The sequence below is a fragment of the Macaca nemestrina genome, chromosome 3 (assembly GCF_043159975.1).
Source record: "Macaca nemestrina isolate mMacNem1 chromosome 3, mMacNem.hap1, whole genome shotgun sequence".
In the NCBI taxonomy this organism is placed as follows: Eukaryota; Metazoa; Chordata; class Mammalia; order Primates; family Cercopithecidae; genus Macaca; species Macaca nemestrina.
The window spans coordinates 117,669,420-117,693,446 of NC_092127.1; the positions used below are offsets into that span (position 1 = coordinate 117,669,420).

Genomic DNA, 24,027 nt, shown 5'->3' on the forward strand with positions numbered 1-24,027 from the left:
CACAGCTCAGATTTAACCTGGAGAACTGCAGAGTTATGTATCTTTAAAAGCAAGATGTATATTTAATGCCAAACACGGTGCATTGAGGCACTTACAAAATGCAAATGAGCTGAGATTTTCATTTTTAGGAATTAGATTTCTACCTGGCTCATTCTTTATGCATTAAATATTTTCATAATGCAACTTGCCATATACAGCTCATGCCGTACTAGTATGTCTCATCCTTTTCAGAAGGAGGTCTCTTAGCACCAATGTTAGGGAGAGGGCTGGACCGAGGTGAGGCAAGAAAGGCACCTAGAGTGTGAAATGTAAGGAGGTACTCGCACAGGTACCCACTCATAGGCCTTTTAGGGTTAGTGCCCTTCTTATTTTTATGCTCGGGGTGCTTCTCTTGCCCTACTCTAGTCCTGGCTTTGATAAGGGTTCCTTAAAGGCCCTTTAAAGAAGTACATTGCTGGCTCATATCCTCAGCTTACCAGATCTCTGGAGGTGTGGCCCAGGAATGTGCATTTATCCTCTTCCCTTAGAGAGTCTAAGGCATATTGAAGATTTAGGACCCTGTGAGCTTGGTTGGCCAACCTCAGGCCAACAGGACAAAAGCTGCTCAATTAGCCTTAGGTTATGACCCACCTGGGATAGGAACTTAACAAAACTGCTTAATTAACCGGCACATGGGAACAAGTAGGCCAGCCAGACCACACCGTTGGCAGCCATGGCTGTTGTATAACTGCTACCAGGTGTCACGCTAGAAGGCTTGGATGTTAGAGCACACTTGTAACCAAAGCTAAATGGAATTGATTATGTAATTTTGAGCTGTTCCAATTTTTTAATTAAACAATGTCTTATAGGTTCACTTTCAGCTACCCATTCATTGAAAAATAAAATTAGAAATAAAAGAATAAAATAGAAACTTTTCATAACCCTACTACCCAGAGATACTCATTGTTGACATCATCTTAAAGTGTGCTTTCAGCCCTTCCTCCGCCTATTGAGTTAATATTTAATTCCACTAATTTACCATGTAGTGTTATAAGCATTAAGAAGTATGAGTGTTAAGGGAATATAGGTATGAGTACATCTGTTTGTGAACTTAGCTCCTATTTGAGTCCTATTCAGTTATCTCTACCATCTTAGTGTAGACTGATCCCACTCATCATTCATCTCAGTGTTATAAAGAATTCATGTGGTCAGCCACTAGGATTTCTTATCTCATGGCCCTCTATTGCAAAAATAATAGAAATAGTGCCGTATTTACAAAAGTCACCATTAGGCTGTTCTCACAGTTCTCTTCTTGTGATTCTATAATTGAATGCCTTTGGAATCTTAGAGACTTGTTCCTTTGGGTGGGGTCTTCATCATTCAACAGCTCTTACTGTGCGCCTGCTGTGGGTCACACTGAGCTAGGAGTTACAAGTATACTCAATCCATAAGATGTCATTTCTGCCCTCGAGAACATCGAGTCTGATGGAGGAGGCAGACCAAGATCTTGCATACCAGCATCAGGTGTTCATAAATGCTTTGGGAATAAGGAAAGGAGAGAGACCAACTTGGCATCAGAGAGTTTAGGCTTGCTTAGAAAAGGAGGTGACACTTAAACTGAGTCCAGAGAGACCCACAGTATGGCACCTAGAGTCCCCAGCAAATAGCATTATCCTAAGGGTCTGCTGATTTTTTGTGTTGTGTCCTACTTTTCAGCTTGATCACACAGTTGCCCATGATAATTAAATGAAACTTGCCAGATGGATGCTTTCGCAAGACGATGGCTTGTCTTCTTGCTCTATTTGTGAAAGCTGGCACTGGATCCAAACTCTCAAGGATGCCCCTACCTTGAGATTGTTTTGGAGAGTTTCTCTTTTGTGTATATTAGCCAAATGGCCTGCTCATCAGCAGGGCCAGGTTGAGTGACAGGTGGGTGTGTCATGCATGTGGATACTCTGATCTCTGCCTACTCATTTGCCTCCAGGGAGGTGAGATGCTGAGAGGTTGTTCTACAAAGATGTCATTTATCAGTGTTACCTTCCTTTGGGGAAATAAACTTCCTAAGTTTCTGATCTGTCAATCTTTCCTTCTCACTGCTTTTATTTTCCCTATCAGTTGTAACATAATTGATGTTGAATTCCCTGTGCATTGGGTTAAAATATATACCTTATCAGACTATTTTAAAGAAGGAATTTTTAGATTATTGAGGAGAATAGAGTGGCAAATACAGTTCATTTCATTTGTAGTGAAATTAATCATCCAAGAAAGGTAGATATTCTGATTATAAAAGAATAACTCAGGAATAATAGTAATAAAAAATTTTCTTTTTGAGATGGAGTCCTACTCTGTCACCCAGGGCTGGAGTGCAGTGGTGGTCACTGCAACCTCTGCCTCCCAGGTTCAAGCCATCCTCCTGCCTCAGCCTACCGAGTAGCTGGGACTACAGGCGCATGCCATCATGCCCAGCTAATTTTTGTGTTTTTAGTAGAGATGCAGTTTCACCGTGTTGCCCAGGCTAGTCTCCAACTCCTGACCTCAGGTAATCCACTGCCTCAGCCTCCCAAAGTGTGCTGAGATTGTAGGCTTGAGCCACCGTGCCCAGCAATAATAATAATAAATAACTGTTTCATTTCTATAAGTCATTCTTAGCTCTCTCTATGTGCCATCTCATTTAATTGTCTCAATATCCCTATGAGACGGGCACAGTTATTATTCCCATTTTACACATAAGGAAACAAAAATTTAGAGAGATGTAGAAACTTACTCAAGTTCAAAGACCTGAGAAATGTAAGAGCTGGTATTCAGATGTGTCCACTATGCATGGGGCTCCCGTAATTCTGTGCTTAGACTTGGCACAATCAATGCTGTACTCCAAGTACAGGGTGAGCATATCACCATCCCTGCCATAGCACCATCCTGATGCTTCTGTTGAGCTTATTTATTCTCAAAGGGTTAGAATCCTTCAGATGTATTGCTATCGAAACCACCGAGTGCATCTTCCTTTCACTTTGTAAATAACTTCAAAAATTAGAAATTCTTGAGTATCAGCTGGTTATTGTAGTTACATAGAAATACCAAATTAGAGCATTTCTGCTGTTACAGTGAATATATTCAGATATATATATATATATATTCAGGTTCATATATACATAAATACATAAATCTTGGGCTGGTTTTCTCTTCTAGTTTTCTGTTCGTATTTTGCATTTGAAACAAAGATTTGAAGTAAAGCCCATATTGTATTTTACTCTTTATGTTCTAGCTTCTGTGTAAATAGAGTGATGCAGCTTTTAATCAGCACCACCCTTCCACCCCGGAAAAGGAGACAATTCTTGTAAGAGCAAAGAGTGGGGCTTATCTTTTCCTCTAACAACTCCTAATTTCATCCATTCCAGTTCCCACAATAACTTGAAATTCCTAGGGCAGGTACAGTTGCTTGAAATCCCATTGGCAGGAATCCTTTAAAGTGGATTTTTACCTATAGAGCACTCTGGAGTCCTGGAGTCTTGATTAGAAGCAGTCTTTCAGATCCCCACTCCCTGAAAGCAGAAACTCTGCAGTTGGCCCTGCGACCTCTGCCTCAGCCATCTGCTCTGGCGCTGGGCCACTGTCGCTGGGAAAGCCTTTCTGGGTTGGACCCTGACAGCCGCCTCCTTGTACCTTCCACTCCCTGGTTCAGATTCTGCCCTTTGGACGTGCTCCCTCAGCCTCCTCAGCAGCCTCAGGAAGGTTGTAGGGATTAGACAGGGAGTGAAGTGAATGTCGCTGAGGTTTTTCAGCACTCTGACATATGGCCACTTCTGTTTTCCTGCAGCAAAACCAGAAATCCTGACTTACGACAGGCTCGTGAATGGCATGCTCCAATGTGTGGCAGCAGGATTCCCAGAACCCACAATAGATTGGTATTTTTGTCCGGGAACTGAGCAGAGGTGAGATGATTATTTTTGGCACTGTTTATAATGCAGAGAGGAAGGACTGTAGTTCACTTGAATTTCAAATATGTTTTCTGATTTTTTTTTTTTTTAAAAAGCTTTGTTTTGATTATTTTTTTTTTTCTAGCCATGTGGCTTTTTAGAAGGGATAATTGCTGTATTTTTCTTGGTAGACATTAATTTTGTTTGCTGAAAAATGATTACTGAATGACTTCTCTATTTTGGTGGTTATCTTTCTGGATTTATCATGCAATTTCTAGCCTGCAGGTAGATAAAGCAATTTTGCAGGACAGAGTAATTAGATTTCCATTCTATACACAGGAGGTAATATGTGTGGGAAATGTGACTGTAGTTATCATGAAAAAATTACCTCAGTAGTTAATTGCCAAGTTACCAAAAAGTAATGATCGCACAATTACAACATACATATGGCGTTTGCAAGTGACCGCTTTTAAAAAGGGTTTCTTCTTGATTAGGTGCCCAGCCCCTGAACAGAGAACATCTGGCACTGTGCTGCTTGCCCCTCACCATCCACACTTAAGCCTTAAATTGTCCTTTTGCGCTACCTGAAGACGAAAATGGGGTCACTATAGCTGTTTTCATCCATCAATTGCTATTTTATGCTCAGGCTTTAAAAGCCCAGGTTAACGTCACAATTGAATAGTCAGTATGATCGCGGAAATTTTATTTTTCATGGAATAAGCCTCTTTATCACAACAAGTTGGAAGGGGTTACATCAGATTGCTGTTTTCAGCTGGATTTTAGGAGAGTGTTTTCTTTTGGGGAATACTAAGGAGCCCCTGGGAGGAATGACCACAGCGGAAGCAAGCCCTGTAGTTACAGGCATTAATTCAGTAGATACACAGGGAGTGGCGAGTGTGTACCAGACACTATTCTAATGGACAGAACACACCCAAGTCTTTTTGCCTTTATGAGTTTATATTCTAGTGCAGGGGAGTTCAATCTTTTGGCTTCCCTGGGCCACATAGGAAGAAAACGACTGTCTTAGGCCGCACATAAAATACAGTAACACTAATGATAGCTGATGAGCTAAAACAAAAATTGCAAACAAAACTCATAATGTTTTAAGCTTTATGAATTTGTGTCGGGTCGCATTCAAAGCTGTCGTGAGCCACATGTGGGCTGCAGGTGGGACAAGCTTGTTCTAGTGGGTAGAGACACATAATAGATGGAATAAACAGTGAATGTGTGTAGGTGTTAAGAAGGGAAACAGGAAATAGCTAGGTGTTTAGAATAGGGAAGTTGGGGTCTGGCTCATGAACAGATCCCTTGCAGTGGTGGTCTCAGCCACTTGCAGTACAACTAGGCCTTCCTGCTTAGAACTCACAGTTCGGTCCTCACTTTGACTATTTCCTGGTCTACATTCTTGATTTTTTTGTTGTTGTTGAGACGGAGTCTCCCTCTGTTGCCCAGGCTGGAGTACATTGGAGTGATCTTGGCTCACTGCAACCTCTGCCTCCTGGGTTCAAGTGATTCTCCTGCCTCAGCCTCTGAGTAGCTGGGATTACAGGTGCCTGCCACCACACCCAACTAATTTCTGTATTTTTAGTAGAGACAGAGTTTCACTGTGTTGGCCAGTCTGGTCTCGGCTACTGCGCCCAGTCCCTTGAAGATTTTTTATGATTTCCTCCTCTATGCTATTTATTTTCAACCATTCATGTACCCTTTTGAAGCTTGTTTATTTTAGGGATCTGCTGTGTACCAGCATATATGCCTGCCATTTTATTGAATTCCTTTCCAGTCCTTTCAGTAACCCTCTGCAATGGGTATTACCATCCCCGTTTTACAGTGGTAGAAACTCAGTCTTTAACTCATCAGGATTCAAACCCACATCTGACTCCAAAGCCTCCTCTGCCCTTTCTTCTCTTCCCCAGTGCTTTTTTCACTCACTAGGTCACCAAAGTGCTTATTCTTAGACACTTGTAAAAGGACATTTTCTGTTGATTATGAACCTCTAACTTTGTTTTAAAAGTGTGCCACGTCCCAAGGGTCTTATGTATTTATTTATTTTCCTAGAGTAAACCTGGGCTTTTGTTTTCTTCCCTTTAGATGCTCTGCTTCTGTGCTGCCAGTGGATGTGCAGACACTAAACGCATCTGGGCCACCGTTTGGAAAACTAGTGGTTCAGAGTTCCATAGATTCTAGTGCATTCAAGCACAATGGCACGGTTGAATGTAAGGCTTACAACGATGTGGGCAAGACTTCTGCCTATTTTAACTTTGCATTTAAAGGTAACAACAAAGGTATATTTCTTTTTAATCCAATTTAAGGGGATGTTTAGGCTCTGTCTACCATATCAATCATGATTTTAAGTTCATTCCAACATTGACCATGTCATTTCTGGTAATACGTACATCACACCATACTGTCATCAAACTCGCTATGTTTCATTTTGTACTAGCTTGTTAAGTATATGTTTTTACCAGAGCACTTTTAACCATGCTACTTTATATATTTTATATGTATGTGCGCCTCTTTTATATTAGTTGTATATTTACAATTGTCTCCATTAAAAAGGGGTAGAGAAAGCAAATGGGGGGAATATATTTACCTTACACCCAAACAGAATTAGAACAATCTAACATTTAAATTCAATTAAAAATTTCAATTATTTAAAGTGAATTATTTTAACACTTTGCCAGACACTGTATCCAAAAGTTAACACTGCCTTTATGAAGTCATGTTAGCAAGTTATTTCTTTAAAATATTTAAAATTTGATTCATGTGTGACTAACTCTCTTAACATAAGTTAAAAGTTCCTTGTGGGCAAATTGCTGAATTGGTACGAAGTGGGAAGACAAAGAAAATGGGCACTTACTTTTTAGGCCTTCTTGGGTTTTGTTTGTTTTTTGTGTTTTTTTTGTTTGTTTTGTTTGTTTGTTTGTTTGTTTGTTTTTTTGAGTCAGCAAAGACTAGTGCCAAAAAGTGGCGTATTTTCTCAGGTTTTGAGTAATGAGGGGAAGAATCTTCCATTGTTCTACATCATCGATTTTTCAGACGGGGCAACGAAAAGCATACCTTAAAAATGGTGTTTTTTTTTTTTGTTGTGAAAGACATTCATGCTCAGTGTAGAAAATTTAGAAAATACAGGAAAGTGTAAAGAAGAAAATATAAACCATCCATAAAGGAAGCTTCTTTTTTAAAGTTGTACAAGGCAGGGATTTGATTGAAGTACAAAGTGCATTCAGATGTTGCTTTTCATAGAAAAACAGCATAAATTATTCCTTTTCTACAGAAATCTCAACTTCTATTCTGCAGTATTCTGGTTTCAAGTTATATTTTTAAAGATTCATTTGAATAACAAGAGTACGATGTAACCAAGGTGAAGCTCTGAGAGTCACATAGCTTTGCTTCCTGCCATGGGCTGTGAGTTGGGAGGTCAGTTTGGGAATGAGTGGCTGTGGTAGAGATCCCATCCTGCCAAAGTTTGTGATTCCACATTTCTGTTTGATTTTAGAGCAAATCCATCCCCACACCCTGTTCACTCCTTTGCTGATTGGTTTTGTAATCGTAGCTGGCATGATGTGCATTATTGTGATGATTCTCACCTACAAATATTTACAGGTAACCATTTATTTGTTCTCTCTCCAGAGTGCTCTAATGACTCCGACAATAATTCTTACAAGGTGATCTATTTTCCCCTTTCTCCCCACAGAAACCCATGTATGAAGTACAGTGGAAGGTTGTTGAGGAGATAAATGGAAACAATTACGTTTACATAGACCCAACACAACTTCCTTATGATCACAAATGGGAGTTTCCCAGAAACAGGCTGAGTTTTGGTCAGTATGAAACAGGGGCTTTCCATGTCACCTTTTTGGGTACACATAACAATGACTTTAAGGAACTCCAGTAGCTTCCTTTGTTTTGTTCCACCTGAAACAATGAGTTTTCTGTGAAATTGCACCCCTTTTGATAGGTTTGGCATAGAGAACATTGTAGGAAAATGTCTCTAGACAAAATTGTTTTTAATTCCTTTATTGATTTTGAAACTACATAAATGATCCTTCAATTCCACCACCAGCACCACCACCACTTACCTTGTTGTCTTCCTTCCTACAGGGAAAACCCTGGGTGCTGGCGCTTTTGGGAAGGTTGTTGAGGCAACTGCTTATGGCTTAATTAAGTCGGACGCGGCCATGACTGTCGCTGTAAAGATGCTCAAACGTAAGTTCCTGTATGGTACTGCGTGCGCTTGACATCAGTTTGCCAGTTGTGCTTTTTGCTAAAATGCATGTTTCCTATTTTAGCAAGTGCCCATTTAACAGAACGAGAAGCCCTCATGTCTGAACTCAAAGTCCTGAGTTACCTTGGTAATCATATGAATATTGTGAATCTTCTTGGAGCCTGCACCATTGGAGGTAAAGCCATGTCCAAACTGCCTTTTATTGTCTGTCAAGTTATCAGAACATGACATTTTAATATGATTTTGGCAATGCTAGGTTATAAAGTGCTTGGAAGATTTTTTACCCAGACTATTGTTCTCTCTTGCTAGATTTTGTTTTCCTTATTGTTCTTAAGAATGCAGGTTTTAATTTTATCATTATGGAGTAGAACAGCCCAGGACATACACTAGTTATTGTCGTGTTTGTAACATCAACAACATTGGCCTCTTGTATATCTTATCCCGACCAGAAGGCTTCTCTTATCTTGTAAGCTTTATATATTTCTTGATCATATTTAGCCACTGAAAGGGTTAATATTAATTTGCATACTATAATTTAAAATAGGCCCCTAAGCCTACTGGTTCTCAAATATACACCAAATGAGGCAAACATTTCACTTCTGTAAAAAATAAGTTTCCAATTCGAAGCCTTAGTTGAGGTTCCCATCGAGGATGTCTGTGATGTTCGCAGAAAGTATTTCAGTTGAAAGAAACAAAGATGTGTAAAATGAGCTGTTTCTAGAGATCCATGGTAAAGTTGACAGCTTTATATAATGTCTTCAAACAACCCCCATAAATGTTGCTTCACCACATCATGAATTGTTCATGAGAAAATTTCTTTCCTAAGTTAATTAGTTGCCTGTTACTTCCAAATTACAGTTTTAAACATTCATAACACCAAAATTTTTTTCAACTAGTAGTGCTCAGAACACAGGTCATTTTAGGTTTTCACTCACTTTCCAGTCTCGTCCCAGCTGGCTGCTCCATGTGACTGATTTTCCCACTATGCCGCAGTTTGTGCCTTCGTTATTTCCATAATAACGTTACAGCGAGTGTGTGAAGCCCTGCTGTAAACAGAAGTGAATCAAAGGATTCACGTAGGAAGCTTGATAATAGTAGAACCTTTGAAAGCAGTAACTTCTGTCTGTCAAATCAGCAATCACGCTTGGCCCCAAATACTAATGTCATTTGGAAATTCAGGTCAAAAGAGACTTGCTTGTTTTATGTTACTCCACATAATGCTGCTTTTTTGATAAGCAGTGTTAATATATAGGATTGTATTGGGACTAAGTAGGCTTATCCACTGAAGCTGAATATTAATGGCCATGACCACTCTTGGGTATTTTTATGGGAGGCAGAATTAATCTATATATCTCACCTCTTTCTAACCTTTTCTTATGTGCTTTTAGGGCCCACCCTGGTCATTACAGAATATTGTTGCTATGGTGATCTTTTGAATTTTTTGAGAAGAAAACGTGATTCTTTTATTTGTTCAAAGCAGGAAGATCATGCAGAAACTGCACTTTATAAGAATCTTCTGCATTCAAAGGAGTCTTCCTGGTAAGACTGATTTACATAAATAGTTAGCTGTTGACAGGCAGTTCATGGGGTCATAAGGGTTTGCAATCAAGGCTGATTCTTTAAAAAATGAACTGAGGTACTCTGAGGTATGAAATCAAAATTATTAAATCATTTAAATGTGATTAACAGTTTAGAAAGTTCAAATTGTGTTTTTAAAGATTCAAACTGTGTTAAACCTAGATTTTTGCTGATTTTTTAAAAATGCATTTTTAGTTTTTTTCTACACTTTAGTTTCACGCAACTGAATGAATTCTATTTCTGTTTCTCTTACGGTTCTGTCCTGCATGTATTTCCATTTATACCGTTGAGCTTGGTACTGTATGCATGTTTCCAGTGAGATACTGTTTATAGGGGAAATGCTAAAGCCTCTCAAGTTGCCACAATAAAGTCCCTTTAAAACCTTTAGCAGAATGACAAAGAGCTCTGAACTTATCTCTACATGTAGGCTTTTTGCTATTGACCTCTGGATTATTCCTATATACCTTGCCTCTTGCCCCTTTTAATTCATCATGCTATTAAAAGTCATAACTATTCCAGCACGTTTTTAAAAATTCTGGACATTATTTTCATCTCTTTCGTCATTGATGCCATTCTGAATTTGAATCATGTATAAAGAGCTTCGAGTTTGATTTACAACCAGAGAAGAATTCTTCTCATACCTTGCCTATTCTTTCTTTGGAAATGCTGTTAAGAGCCACCATTTGAGAAGACTTCCTGGATGTACCCAGTCCAACAGAAGTCATGGTTATTTCACCCAGTCCCCTATACTGTATATTGCTGCAGTTGTGTGGTCGATTTTTCCTAACCTTTTTATGCACTTTATATCCACTGCATCTTGCGATGACAAGACATTGCCTCCTGAACTCTTAACACCAGGCCCTCAAGGAGACCTCAGTAAATGTTATTGATGGGCAATTACCTCTTAAAGCCATTTTCTGTACCTCTGACTAAGTTTAAAACCACAGGTGAAACTTTTATGTTTTTTTAATCCTATAAACTTGAGTAATGTAAAGTGGTAGTAGAAACTGTACAAAACCACTTTTTGTTAGTTTCTCCTGGGCATGTGCTCATTATATGAAGAAACCCAATGAGCCATTTTGCTTCTTTCCGAAACCTTGGCCCTATATATATCCTTTAACTTTCTGATATAATGGCCTAAATTGTTCAATCCTGTGTGATGTTCTTTGTGCTTTGGGATCCCATATGGGATTGGAACCACCAGCACACTCTGAAGGAGATTGTTGTCATGGTGTTTCTATGCTAATCAGAAGCAGGAAGTACTAGAAATCTTGAAGAGTCTCCAGCCAAATGTTGCAGACTGAAGAGGTCCAGATGGTTCAGAAAATCATCCAAATTATTGGTGTTTATCTGAACCAACTTGATTTTTTTTTAAAACCTTTTTCCATCAGTCACTATATGTTAACGATCTCTGCCTCCCCCATAACATATCTTGGAAGCTCTTCTTTGTCTTTCTTTCATCTTGTCTCCTGGGGCTCATTTAGAGAGTCTGAGGTGATACAGGATAGCATATTTGGCTCTCTGTCTCCCATTAAATTCATTGTGTCAAGAGATGGGAAATTTCTAACCTGAGTCCTCTATATGATTAAACACAAAAAGGACACCTAGTTTCTGGGCATGGACCCCAATATCAAATATTAAAAAGTCATATCTTACAGAATAAGATTTTCAAACTCTATTCAAACTTTACATGGCTTTCTTCAAATTGGTCCAGTCTATTATGTAGCAAAGGGGATGAGGAGGTAGAGCCTGACCCATGAGTGCCCTTCTGCATGTCCCACTTGATTCAGTCATGACTTGTTTCATCTCTCCCAGCAGCGATAGTACTAATGAGTACATGGACATGAAACCTGGAGTTTCTTATGTTGTCCCAACCAAGGCTGACAAAAGGAGATCTGCGAGAATAGGTGAGTACCTACCTATCAAGCAACAAGAGCAACTTTATTTACAAAGAGTATATGTATCATGCTAATGTGGAATATAACATCATTCCCAGTAGCAACGATGCAGACCAGTTCTGCTTTACGGTAGCAATGCCAATGGTCAATGGCAGTTAGGGTTGTAAGTGGGAATTTGGGGTCAGAGCATTTGTTTTTGTGCCTGAGCATCTTACTATAGATATGGGATCTTTGTATTAATTCGCCATCCCTCTCTACGGATTTTGTAACTCAGCCTAGGATTGTTGAATATTAACTTTGTGATTCAGCATCTACCTTTGCTGGACACGAGGGAAGTGATCTGCCTGCAAGTTCACATTAGTTCATTCATGACCAGCCTTTGGTATTGTCATTGCCACTGTCTTTTCCTGTCCTAACCTTTATGGTTTTAATCGCTAAGAAAAATCCTCTCTTCCTCACAGGCTCATATATAGAAAGAGATGTGACACCCGCCATCATGGAGGATGACGAGTTGGCTTTAGACTTAGAAGACTTGCTGAGCTTTTCTTACCAGGTGGCAAAGGGCATGGCTTTCCTTGCCTCCAAGAATGTAAGTGGGAGTGATTCTCAAAAGAGTTTTGTGTTTTGGTTTTTTGATTTTTTTGATTTTTTTTTTTCTTGAGAACAGAGCATTTTAGAGCCATAGTTAGAATGCAGAGTGTCATTTTGAAGTGTGGTAACCAAAAGCAGAGGAAATTTAGTTTCTTCATGTTCCAACGGCTGTCTCTTTGGAATTCCTGTTCTAATTTGTAAGCTTTAAAGTGCAAGCCTGTCTAAATGAGTTTTTCTATGAATATTCTTTTATATGCATTGAAATTCATTTAAAACTTTTGGCTTTTAGGATATAGGATATGTTCCTAGAGAACAGAATCATTTTATCAGTAAAAGCAGAGGGCACCTCATAGTTACAAGGCTTAGGGTGAACCATAGGCTTGAGTTTTATTGAAGTTAGATCCAAATATTATATGTGTGGCTTATGAAGTATCAGGAAATAAGGGGTCAGAGAGAATAATAAACACTTGGGAGAAGGATAGGAATGGAAAGAGAATGATGGAATGAAAACAAGGAGCATGGTCTGTGGAAGGGTGAGAGGGTTCCTTAGGAAGTAAGATTAACCAAACAGAATGAGGTTACCAGTCCTACCCTTAAATGTCATGGGTGACATTTCCCAACAATTACCAAACTAAGAAAGGATATAGGATGGCTGAAATAAAGACCTTCTTCCGTGTGTCCTTGGGACATGTTAGATTGAAGTTGCAAAGGCATGTTAGGAACTCTGTGAAAGGACATTCAAAGAAATGCATGCAAAATGAATTTTCAGTTTAAACAGTATGATATGACTATTTCTTATGTATTTCCCTATGAATGAAGGCAGTCCTGAGAAGAAAATAGCATTTATTAGAATTGCTTTTGAAAGAGATTATAGTAATTAGACTCTTGATTATGTGAACATCATTCAAGGCATACTTTTGATTTTTATTTTTGGTGTACTGAGTACTTTAAAACAAAAGTGTTGGATTTTTTATAATATAAGCAACACTCTAATATTAAAAAGTTAGTTTTCACTCTTTACAAGTTAAAATGAATTTAAATGGTTTTCTTTTCTCCTCCAACCTAATAGTGTATTCACAGAGACTTGGCAGCCAGAAATATCCTCCTTACTCATGGTCGGATCACAAAGATTTGTGATTTTGGTCTAGCCAGAGACATCAAGAATGATTCTAATTATGTGGTTAAAGGAAACGTGAGTACCCATTCTCTGCTTCACAGTCCTGCAAAGGATTTTTAGTTTCAACTTTCGATAAAAATTGTTTCCTATGATTTTCATAATGTAAATCCTGTCCAGGGATATCACACATTTTAGCAGTCAAATTAAGTGTACTTCAGCAAAATTTGCATGGTATGCTGAACATTACTACAACTAACAGTCAATAATAGAATTCCTAATTCTAATTGTGTAATTATGGGGCATGGGAAGGAAACAGAAATAGCCTTAATTTTCATTATAGCCTGAGAATGGCAATGAACTTGATTTTGCTCAAGTGTAACAAATGTAGGTCATTGAAGGTCACAGCAGGATAAATTTTGGCGGGATTGACATGCCGTGTGAAAAATACTAAAATCTAAGATCGTGTTCAGAGTTAGCCATATAGAATGTTGGATCCTAGAATACACGGAGAGCTATTAAATAGGTTCATAAGTAATAGCGGGTTTGTAGAACATAGTAAATGTTTTTCAAAGTGCTGTATTTCATTGCCAATTACTGAATCCTCAGAACAAGCCCTCGTCCTATAATTGCAGCACCTTCCTATTTTAAAAGTTGGAGAAACTAAGGCATAGCACATTTTAGTGCTTTTTATCTGAGGTGACACAGGGCAGTAGAGACTGAAACCAGAGCCTGTGATTTCCAGACTGGCATCTCATCGCCATGGAAAACCATATCGCCCTTTATATTCTTCTGTGCCTGTCTTCCTGGGCTCATTTCTACAGTCAGATTTATTCCTGGAGGTGGAATTGGGCCCCTTATGAAAATGTAGTGTCCCCCTCATCACTGCAGTGTCTCTATTGGTAGCCTGTACCCGACTTGGTTTTGTAAGAGTGTTGCTGTGTTTATCTCCTGGCCAAAGCATGAATTCTGAAAAGGCTGCCCTGAAGCTAGATATTATCATCAGGAGTGGTAATAAAAACAACTTCTCTTCATCCTTGTGCAATTTTGGAAGGAAGAATGATAAGTCGTTAATTATCCAGTCCTCTGAATATTGACCAAAGGGAGGAGGAGGAAGGTGGCAGTCTCCAGGCCCAGTCTTGATGAATTCTGTAATCTGTCTCCATTATTTCCTGGCTGTGTAATTTTGTCAAGAGTTATCCAATAACTCTGAATCTTTGTTTTTCTCCCCTTGGGAATAATAGTGATTCCTGACTGAGAAAGTTATGAGTTAATATATGTAAAGTGCTCAGGACAGTGCCAGACATATTGTTACAATTCTTTATAGTTGTCTTATTTACGATCTGAATAATCGTGATGATGGTTATATACTGTCTTGTTATTAGTTAGTGACCTTAGTTTGAATTGACAGAGGGGTTGGCTCCATCAGGCTTCCAGACTGTAGAGTCCAGTTCAAGTCAGTTGAACTAACCAATCACAGACGTCGCTTTCACCTGTCTAGTGGGTAAGGAGAATTTCTGGAACAAGATAAGAAACTCAAACATGTTACTGCCCTGCATTTATGTCATCATCATTTGAGATCTCCTTGTTACGTCAGGTTCTCTGAAGTTCTTTCCTTTCACGTGAGTTCTTCATCATTTTTCATGTCATGGCCCCTTTTAGAGTCTGGTAAAGCCTATGGAACCCTTATCAGAACACTGTTTTCGACGCCTATGATGAAATATGTAGGATTACCAAGGAAAACAGTTAAACCGAAATAACTATCACGTTATTAAGTAAATTTGTGATATGTCAGTACATGTGTTTACTACAGAGAGTAACAGGCTCTGTTAGGTTGGTGCAAAAGTAATTGTGGGTCTTGCTATTACTTTTTTCTAAAAACCACTGTAATTTTAGAGTGGTGATTAATGTAAATATGATTTTGAGATGCCTGTAAAGACTTAATAGGATATGAAGATGTTCATGAGAAAGTCGCAGGTACAGCTAATACTACTGTGGTTTATCACCTTTCTTAGTAATTTGAAGAAATGCTAAATTTCATCTAGAAATTAGCAAAAGTAAGGATGTCATTTTTCCTTTCCAAGTTCACAGGCCCCTGAATTTGACACCCATAGATCTCAGGTTAGGAGCCCTCATAGGAACTTTAGCACAACATCTAGGAAGAGAAGGGATATTGGAAGTTTGTTTTGTCTTGTTTTGTTTTTTTAAACTGACTAAAATAACTTTAACACCAAAAAAAAAAAAAAAAAAAAAAGCTGTCCCAGATTTCAATCCTAAATGGATTAAGAGAAGGATTGATTTAGCTTTTTATGGCAGATTAAGATTGGGAATCCAGAATGCATCTAAGAGGAATAGTTACAGAAAGTTCATCTCAACTTTAATGGAGAGAGTTCTCCAAAGAGTCATGATCACAAGCCACTACTGTTTATTGGGTACTTGCCTTTATTCTAGGCAGTTTTTCAGATAGCACTGAGTCAGGTGGTGCTAAGCATTTTTACCCACTAAATAAGTGGGTAATTTACCCATTAAATAAGCATTGTCTTATTTAATGGGACAATTCACAAAATTCATAAAGGACAATTCATAAAATTAAAAGTGTTCATTTTGTTTTACAGAAGATACGGAGGTTTAATTACAGATACTTTAATGACTTCCCCAGTGTATTAGAGTTTTGGGTTTTGACAGAAAACCCAGAATAAAAGAAGTCTAAGGGTAGCAGGCCAGGATTGGTATAAAGATTCCATGGAGTACCTGGGCCAAGTCTTTCCCTTCCATGCTTAGCAATTCCTGGGTGTAACCCCCATGTCCATGGTCCAAGATGACCACCAGGTAGATAGCCAGCCATCACATCCAGAAGGCGGGGGGCCCTTGCACTACAGAAGAGAGGGCAGAGGGCACATGCCAGCTATATTATAAGGAGGTATTCCTGAAGCTGCCATATAGCACTTACAACTTGGTGGCCAAAACCGAGTCACCTGACTACAGCTAGCTAGCTGCAAAGGAGGCTGGGAAATGTAGTCCTAATTGTGAGAGGCCATGTTTCTGTTTTTAAGGAAGGAGAGGGACATATTCAGTGGAAACTAACAAATCTCTGCATTACCTAAGGCCCATGATAGAGCCAGAGCTAAAATGTCTGGCTGTCTCTGATGTTTGTGCTCTTAATCTCCATGCCGTACTGACATAGTGTTCACATCTTAAAATGGGGATAATGAACTTGTGAGCCATGTATTTCAGAGGTGATTGGGATCATCTGAGATTATATAGGTAGAAGGTTTTTGTGAGATGGTACTTAAGTTATCATCTCACATTTCAGCAACAGCAGCATCTATAAGAATATCTTCTGTTCAGTTTTGTTGAGCTTCTGAATTAACATTGTTGACTCTGTTGTGCTTCCATTACAGGCTCGACTACCTGTGAAGTGGATGGCACCTGAAAGCATTTTCAACTGTGTGTACACATTTGAAAGTGACGTCTGGTCCTATGGGATTTTTCTTTGGGAGCTATTCTCTTTAGGTAAAATGATCCTTGCCAAAGACACCCTCATTAGACTCAGAGCATCTTCTTGAGGTTTCATTAGTGTCCTGCTTCCTTGTGATTAACACTGCTTTGCAAACTGTGTCTCAGGAAGCAGCCCCTATCCTGGAATGCCAGTCGATTCTAAATTCTACAAGATGATCAAGGAAGGCTTCCGGATGCTCAGCCCTGAACATGCACCTGCTGAAATGTAAGGGTCGAAAAATTTTTCCTTTAGATCACATTTTCCCTTTTATTTTTCTTTTTAAAGACAGAAACCCAGATGTTGAGGGTTTTCATAACACAGTTTGAAATGTCACTTGGTTTCTTTATGACACGCTGGTCAAATGTCATTTCTGTAGTTTATTTTCATAATCTCTTGTCACCAAAAATACAGAAAGTTTCAGCAGCATTTCATACATGCAGTGTTTTATGTTATCCATATGTCAGTCCATATGTCCAGTTGCATAGCCCTGGAATTATTACTGAAGTTGCTGGATGCCATACATTTGAAAACAGACTGAGGGTGTTGAGAGGGATAGTAAATGGCCCTTGTCTCGCAGGTATGACATAATGAAGACTTGCTGGGATGCGGATCCCCTAAAAAGACCAACATTCAAGCAAATTGTTCAGCTAATTGAGAAGCAGATTTCAGAGAGCACCAATCATGTGAGTATACTCTGGCCGAATCCCCCTTCTCCCAGTTCCAGGTGTGTCCTCCTCCTCAGGTTTTCAAGGTGAGGACTAACCTCCCAACCCCTTCTCTCCTCATCTTAGGTTGCAAATTGGGCTTCAGGTAGGGGAAGTAAAGCAATGGAAACCAGTTCTTTCTGCCCAGCCCTCCTCTTCTGAGCCAAAGAAGGATGTGAGATGGAGGGGGAAGGGTGGAGAGTTTTGTGCTCAGTGGAAGTAGAAGTTTCCGTAAGGATTTGCCATGTTTCCTCCCCTATCTCAAATGCTGGTCATGGGGTCAGTATTTTCTCCCTCTCACGTGTCAGGGCCATTCATCCTTTGGAGGGTTGGGGTGATGTGAATAGAATAAACGCATAGAAAAGACAGCTTGTTACTGCAGTGAAATAAGCCTTCTGATCAAACAAGCATAGCCAGAAAATGGCAGATAGCTGTCATGCCCACAAGCCATATAGAATGAAGAGCTGTTTGAAGTTGGGAGATCCCTCCCAGTGATTTGGGAAGTGGGGGGGAATGAAAACTCAAATCTATTATTTCCTCTCTTGCTTTTAAGGAAGAATTAGTGATACTTCGACTCTGATTTTTTTAAGCTGCTTTCTTTACTGGGCTGTGTGCTTGGAGCTATCTTTTCTTTCCTAATAGCACACCACTGATAATTTTTGGGTTAAAGCTTGTTCTTCTGGGTTTCAAAGCGTGTTTCAACTTAAACAGCATTTTTCACCCAGTTACTTTGATTCTTGACAGGAGACCCCTGGAAGGGCCATGGGTTTCTCGGCAAATTACATTGGTTGTTGGGTTGTAGTTGGCTGTAGAGATTTACAAGCCTTTTTAGATAGGTTTGATAGTGCTTGCTCCCTGGTGTGCCCCATTAGAAGAGCTAAGCTTGTGCATGTTTTGTCCCTACTTCTTGTATGAAGTTATTTCCTTTGGAAAAATGAAGGGGAAAACAAAGCTTATATTTGTTGTGTCAGTATGACTTGGGTTTTGGCCATAAAGTTCTTGTAAACCACTTCTCTCTTAAGAGTTTCCATCAGTTAGTGGTGATCTTGACACTGTAAGTATGCCTTTTGTTGCTGTGTTCATTGTAGGGACCTGGTGTATTGACTATGCGCTTGTTTTCCCCAGATTTACTCCAACTTAGCAAACTGCAGCCCCAACCGACAGAAGCCTGTAGTGGACCATTCCGTGCGGATCAATTCTGTCGGCAGCACCGCTTCTTCCTCCCAACCTCTGCTTGTGCACGACGACGTCTGAGCAGAATGAGTGTTTGGGTCACCCCTCCAGGAATGATCTCCTCTTCTATTGGCTTCCATGATGGTTATTTTGTTTTCTTTTGACTTGCATCCAACTCCAGGATAGTGGGCACCCCACTGCAATCCTGTCTTTCTGAGCACACTTTAGTGGTTGATGATTTTTGTCATCAGCCACCATCCTATTGCAAAGGTTCGAACTGTATATATTCCCAATAGCAAAGTAGCTCCTACCATGAACAGAAAACATTCTGATTTGGAAAAAGAGAGGGAGGTATGGGCTGGGGGCCAGAGTCCTTTCCAAGGCTCCTCCAATTCTGCCCACAAATATGGTTGATAGTTTACCTGAATAAATGGTAGTAATCACATTTGGCCTTCAGAACCATCCATAGTAGTATGATGATGCAACAAGATTAGAAGCGGAAAACCTAAGTCCTTTATGTGGAAAACAGAACATCATTAGAACAAAGGACAGAGTATGAACACCTGGGCTTAAGAAATCTAGTATTTCATGCTGGGAATGAGACATAGGCCATGAAAAAAAATGATCCCCAAGTGTGAACAAAAGATGCTCTTCTGTGGACCACTGCATGAGCTTTTATACTACTGACCTGGTTTTTAAACAGAGTTTGCTATTAGAGCGTTGAATTGGAGAGAAGGCCTCCCTAGCCAGAACTTGTATATACGCATCTATAAATTGTCCGTGTTCATACATTTGAGGGGAAAACACCATAAGGTTTCGTTTCTGTATACAACCCTGGCATTATGTCCACTTGTGTATAGAAGTAGATTAAGAGCCATATAAGTTTGAAGGAAATAGTTTATACCATTTTTTAAGGAAACAGTGTAACCACAAAGCACAGTCTAAAAATCTCCTCTTTTAGCTGATGAACTTACTCTATAGATTCTGCGGAACAAGTCTATCAGCTTCAGAATGGCATTGTACTCAATGGATTTGATGCTGTTTGACAAAGTTACTGATTCACTGCATGGCTCCCACAGGAGTGAGAAAACACTGCCGTCTTAGTTTCGATTCTTATGTAGCAGGAAATAAAGTTTAGGTTCAGCCTCCTTCACAGGCATGTCCTGGACGCCGGGCCAGTATCTATATATGTGTGTGTACGTTTGTATGCGTGTAGACAAATATTTGGAGGGGTATTTTTGCCCTGAGTCCAAGAGGGTCTTTTAGTACCCAAAAAGTAACTTGGCTTTCATTATTAGTACTGCTCTTGTTTCTTTTCACATAGCTATCTAGAGTAGCCTACCAGAAGCTTCCATAGTGGTGCGGAGGAAGTGGAAGGCATAAGTCCCTGTGTATTTGCAGTCCACCTGCACTTAAGGCACTCTGTTATTTAGACTCATCTTACTGTACCTGTTCCTTAGACCTTCCATAATGCTACTGTCTCACTGAAACATTTAAATTTTACCCTTTAGACTGTAGCCTGGACATTATTACTGTAGTTTACCTCTTTTAAAAAACAAAACAAAAAACTCTCCTTCCTCACTGCCCAATATAAAAGGCAAATGTGTACATGGCAGAGTTTGTGTGTTGTCTTGAAAGATTCAGGTATGTTGCCTTTATGGTTTCCCCCTTCTATGTTTCTTAGACTACATTTAGAGAACTGTGGCCATTATCTGGAAGTAATCATTTGCACTGGAGTTCTATGCTCTCGCACCTTTCCAAAGTTAACAGATTTTGGGGTTGTGTTGTCACCCAAGAGATTGTTGTTTGCCATACTTTGTCTGAAAAATTCCTTTGTGTTTCTATTGACTTCAATTATAGTAAGAAAAGTGGTTGTTAGTTATAGATGTCTAGGTACTTCAGGGGCACTTCATTGAGAGTTTTGTCTTGGATATTCTTGAAAGTTTATATTTTTATAATTTTTTCTTACATCAGATGTTTCTTTGCAGTGGCTTAACGTTTGAAATTATTTTGTGGCTTTTTTTGTAAATATTGAAATGTAGCAATAATGTCTTTTGAATATTCTGAAGCCCATGAGTCCTTGAAAATATTTTTTATATATACAGTAACTTTATGTGTAAATACATAAGCGGCGTAAGTTTAAAGGATGTTGGTGTTCCACGTGCTTTATTCCTGTATGTTGTCCAATTGTTGACAGTTCTGAAGAATTCTAATAAAATGTACATATATAAATCAAGTGGAATCATTTGATTGTTGAGATTCGTGAGATTAAACTTTAAAGCATTAAAGTGCATTCATCCTGACAACATTTTGTACTCAGTTTTCATAAAATATGTGCAAGACTATCAGACCATACTAGGATTTACATACTTAGAGATTGACCAGATATTAAGAATTTTCATCCGTGTGATATTTTCTCATTTTAGTCTTACAACCTGAGGTCTCTATTTAAATTGAAAAATAGATACAGTGAACATTCTAAGAATTTTACACATAGCTATGATTACTATTAGATTGATTCATGTGAATTTTTGGTATTCACGTGAATTTGCTGCCATTTTTGGCAGCAAAATAATGGTCAAATAACAGCAATTTCATGTGGCTTAATTTAATATGACTGGCATGTTTCCTCCCAGAAGAGACCGTCTAAAAACATGAACAGTAAAATAATAGACCAAGTTAACATGAGGAATCCCAAGAAAGTGGCTTGTATTCTTGTTGGCTTGGGTTTTGAAGACAGGTCATTTCAAAATGAGATATTCATGCTCCACCTGAAGTCCTTATTCTTACTTGCTTCTGGAACAGAGTTAGGTTTCACTTCTACTTGGAGGGAGGTGCTTAGTATGTATGAACTGGGTGCCATCATGCGGGTGAAACATTCTGCATGCCCAAGTGATACTGTCCAGACCACTGGAACCCAAACAGAGGCTGAGAGTCCTTCAGCTTGAAACAAAGGAGGCACCCTGAATCACATAATCCTATTAAGAATGAATTAGGCACCCACACACTCTCAGTCATGACTGCCTTTATTGATGTGACATCTACACCTGCAGAAATGTCTCCTGAGAGGAAAGGGAAGGAGTGAAAAGTGACCTGTAATGAAAAGGAATCCTTTTAAAATCAAGAGGGAATTGTGTGGCAAAGAATGCGTCGATAATCAGTGAAAAACACCCACATTTCAGTCAGGCGATTCCCATTATTTTATTACAGACAGGAATGAATGCTAATTGACCACAAAACAAAGAAGTCTTTTCTTTCCAAATGTTTTCGCTGTCATTTAGCCTTTGTCGTGTGTGAGAAATTTGCGTTAGAAGCGGTTGACAGGCCCCTGTGTTAGGAGTCTAGCTAATTTTCCTCACCAGCCTAGCTTTTCAAAGGAAAGTAATACCAGGTCTTGGTGCCCAGGCTCAAACTTGGTTCAAATCTCAGTGCCACCCCTGTCTCTACCACTTACTGTTGTGTGACATTAGGCAGATTAGCTCTTGAAATCTCAGTTCGTGGGAGTAGTGTCTACCTTGATGTATTAATGTGAAGCTGTCGAGACCAGCTCGTTCATATGCCTAATAAGTTTTGCCATGGCCAATTCACCTTATTAAGCAGGGAGGGTGGTGCTTCTGTACTGACACAACTCATATAAAATTATTCAATCAAAAACTTGCTTCTAATTTTCTTAGGTGCAAACAGTATTGTACAAGTGTGCTGCAAAACTTGACGTTGCTATAAAGATTTCTGGGTGGTGGTGGTTTTTTTTTTTTTTTTTCTTAAATCCCGGCGTTTGGCCAGGAATTCAAAACTCTCTATTCTTGCTCTAGCCTTCCTTCCTACTTCTCTCCCATTATCTAAGGCCCATGAGTGTGCCCCATGCTCTTCTCTGCTTCCATTCTCAGACTGCATACTGTCCCTTCTCTCCAGCAAGACAGACCCGCAAAATCATCTCGATGGGAAGTTGTCGCTGAACTCCCACAGCACTCTTTACTTTTTATGGCTCTTACAATTGATTTTCCAATTATTTTGGCTCTTGTCTTGTCCCCATCCCCACTATATCCAGACTTAAAATCAGTTAACATAAAATTCCCGTATGTGCCAGGGTTACTGCATTTACTTGTTTAAATATTGAATTGTCCAGACACTCAGGGGTTAAATTGCCCAAGAGGTTGCAAGAGTTTACGTTTTGCCCAAGGTCACTGAGCAGTACATGAAGCCAGACTTAGAATCCAGATCTGTACCTCAGTGATGGCAAATACCTGGTCTTCCCACGCTGGTGTCTCCAACCACCCTGGCCATGCAGACATCACTCATCTGCCACCACACCCTCCAACTGAGCCCAGGTGCCTTAGAAGTCACAGTCTTCTCCAACAAGCTGATATGAATCCATTGGTGTTAGCCTGCAGAGAGACTTACCTGTCCCCTTTAAATGATGACCAAGTTTCCATCTTCCTGAGGGACAGATGTTCTTCATCTCAGACACCCCCAAAGCTGCTAGCACAGTACTTCAAGAGTGGTTCTTTTTGAACAAATAATTAAACATCCCATCAGTGTTTGGAGTGGGAGAGAGCCATTTGGGAGGAAATGGGCCCAAGAAAGAGGGGAAATAGAAGAAGACAGAAGGCAGTGAAGTTAGCTTAATTTCACATGAGGGGGTGGCACTTTGGGGAGAAGGGAAAGGGGAACTAGAAACATTCCTTTGGACAGCCTTACTGAGGCCTATACAGAGGCTTTGTGGGAACAAGGAGAAGAGAAGAAAAGGAAGGCGTTGGTAGACTGGGAAGGGTGGAGAGGAAGGGAAAGTGGCAGGAGTGCTCTTCCTTATTCAGAAGCAGGGAGAGGAGCTGAAGCTGACAAGCAGTTTCTGGGCTTGAGGTGCAGAAGCTGAAGACAGGAAGACCGTGCCGCCCCACACTTGGTCTTGGAGAAGGTCAGCAGCACTGGCGTCTGCATGAGAAAACGCCCCAGCGGAGAGGTCTCGGGATGAGCAAGGCTTCAGGAAGCACCAGCTGGGCAGCCTTTGAGTGAACCTTTATGAAGAAAAGTGTATGGGTTTGCTAGGGCTGCCATAATAAAGCAGTTGAAACTGGCTGGCTTCCGTATGGAAACTGATTGTCCCACAGTCCTGGAGGCTAGAAGTCTGAGATCAGGGTGTTGGCAGGGTCAGTTCTTTCTGAGCACTGTGAGACTCTGCCCCATGCCTCTGCCAGCTTCTGGTGCTTTGTCGGCAGTCTTTGGCATTCTTTGTACATCTCTGTCTTCAACTTCAACTTCACATGGTGCTCTCCCTGTGTGTGTGTCTGTGTCCAAGTTCCCCCTTTTGGTGAAGACACTAGTCATATTGGATTAGGGGTTCAACCTATTCCA

At 39.8% G+C, this 24,027-nt stretch overlaps 1 protein-coding gene across 8 annotated transcripts in view; it reads left to right on the top strand.

Moving 5' to 3' along the window:
* LOC105463525 (KIT proto-oncogene, receptor tyrosine kinase) overlaps positions 1-20,911 on the top strand; it is an 83,621-nt gene extending 62,710 nt beyond the window's left edge. For 2 of the 8 annotated variants that reach the window (XM_011710670.2, XM_011710671.3), the window contains exons 8-21: positions 3,794-3,908; positions 5,982-6,175; positions 7,390-7,496; positions 7,588-7,714; positions 7,995-8,099; positions 8,183-8,293; positions 9,507-9,657; positions 11,512-11,603; positions 12,056-12,183; positions 13,255-13,377; positions 16,701-16,812; positions 16,924-17,023; positions 17,376-17,481; positions 18,628-20,911. In XM_011710670.2, coding sequence (XP_011708972.1) covers positions 3,794-3,908; positions 5,982-6,175; positions 7,390-7,496; positions 7,588-7,714; positions 7,995-8,099; positions 8,183-8,293; positions 9,507-9,657; positions 11,512-11,603; positions 12,056-12,183; positions 13,255-13,377; positions 16,701-16,812; positions 16,924-17,023; positions 17,376-17,481; positions 18,628-18,756 — 1,700 coding nt within the window. In that variant the 3' untranslated portion in view covers positions 18,757-20,911. The remainder of the gene's footprint in view (positions 1-3,793; positions 3,909-5,981; positions 6,176-7,389; positions 7,497-7,587; positions 7,715-7,994; positions 8,100-8,182; positions 8,294-9,506; positions 9,658-11,511; positions 11,604-12,055; positions 12,184-13,254; positions 13,378-16,700; positions 16,813-16,923; positions 17,024-17,375; positions 17,482-18,627) is intronic. The other 6 variants (XM_011710672.2, XM_071093365.1, XM_011710673.2 and 3 more) reach the window with 3 other exon arrangements.
* The last annotated feature ends 3,116 nt before the right edge of the window (positions 20,912-24,027 follow it).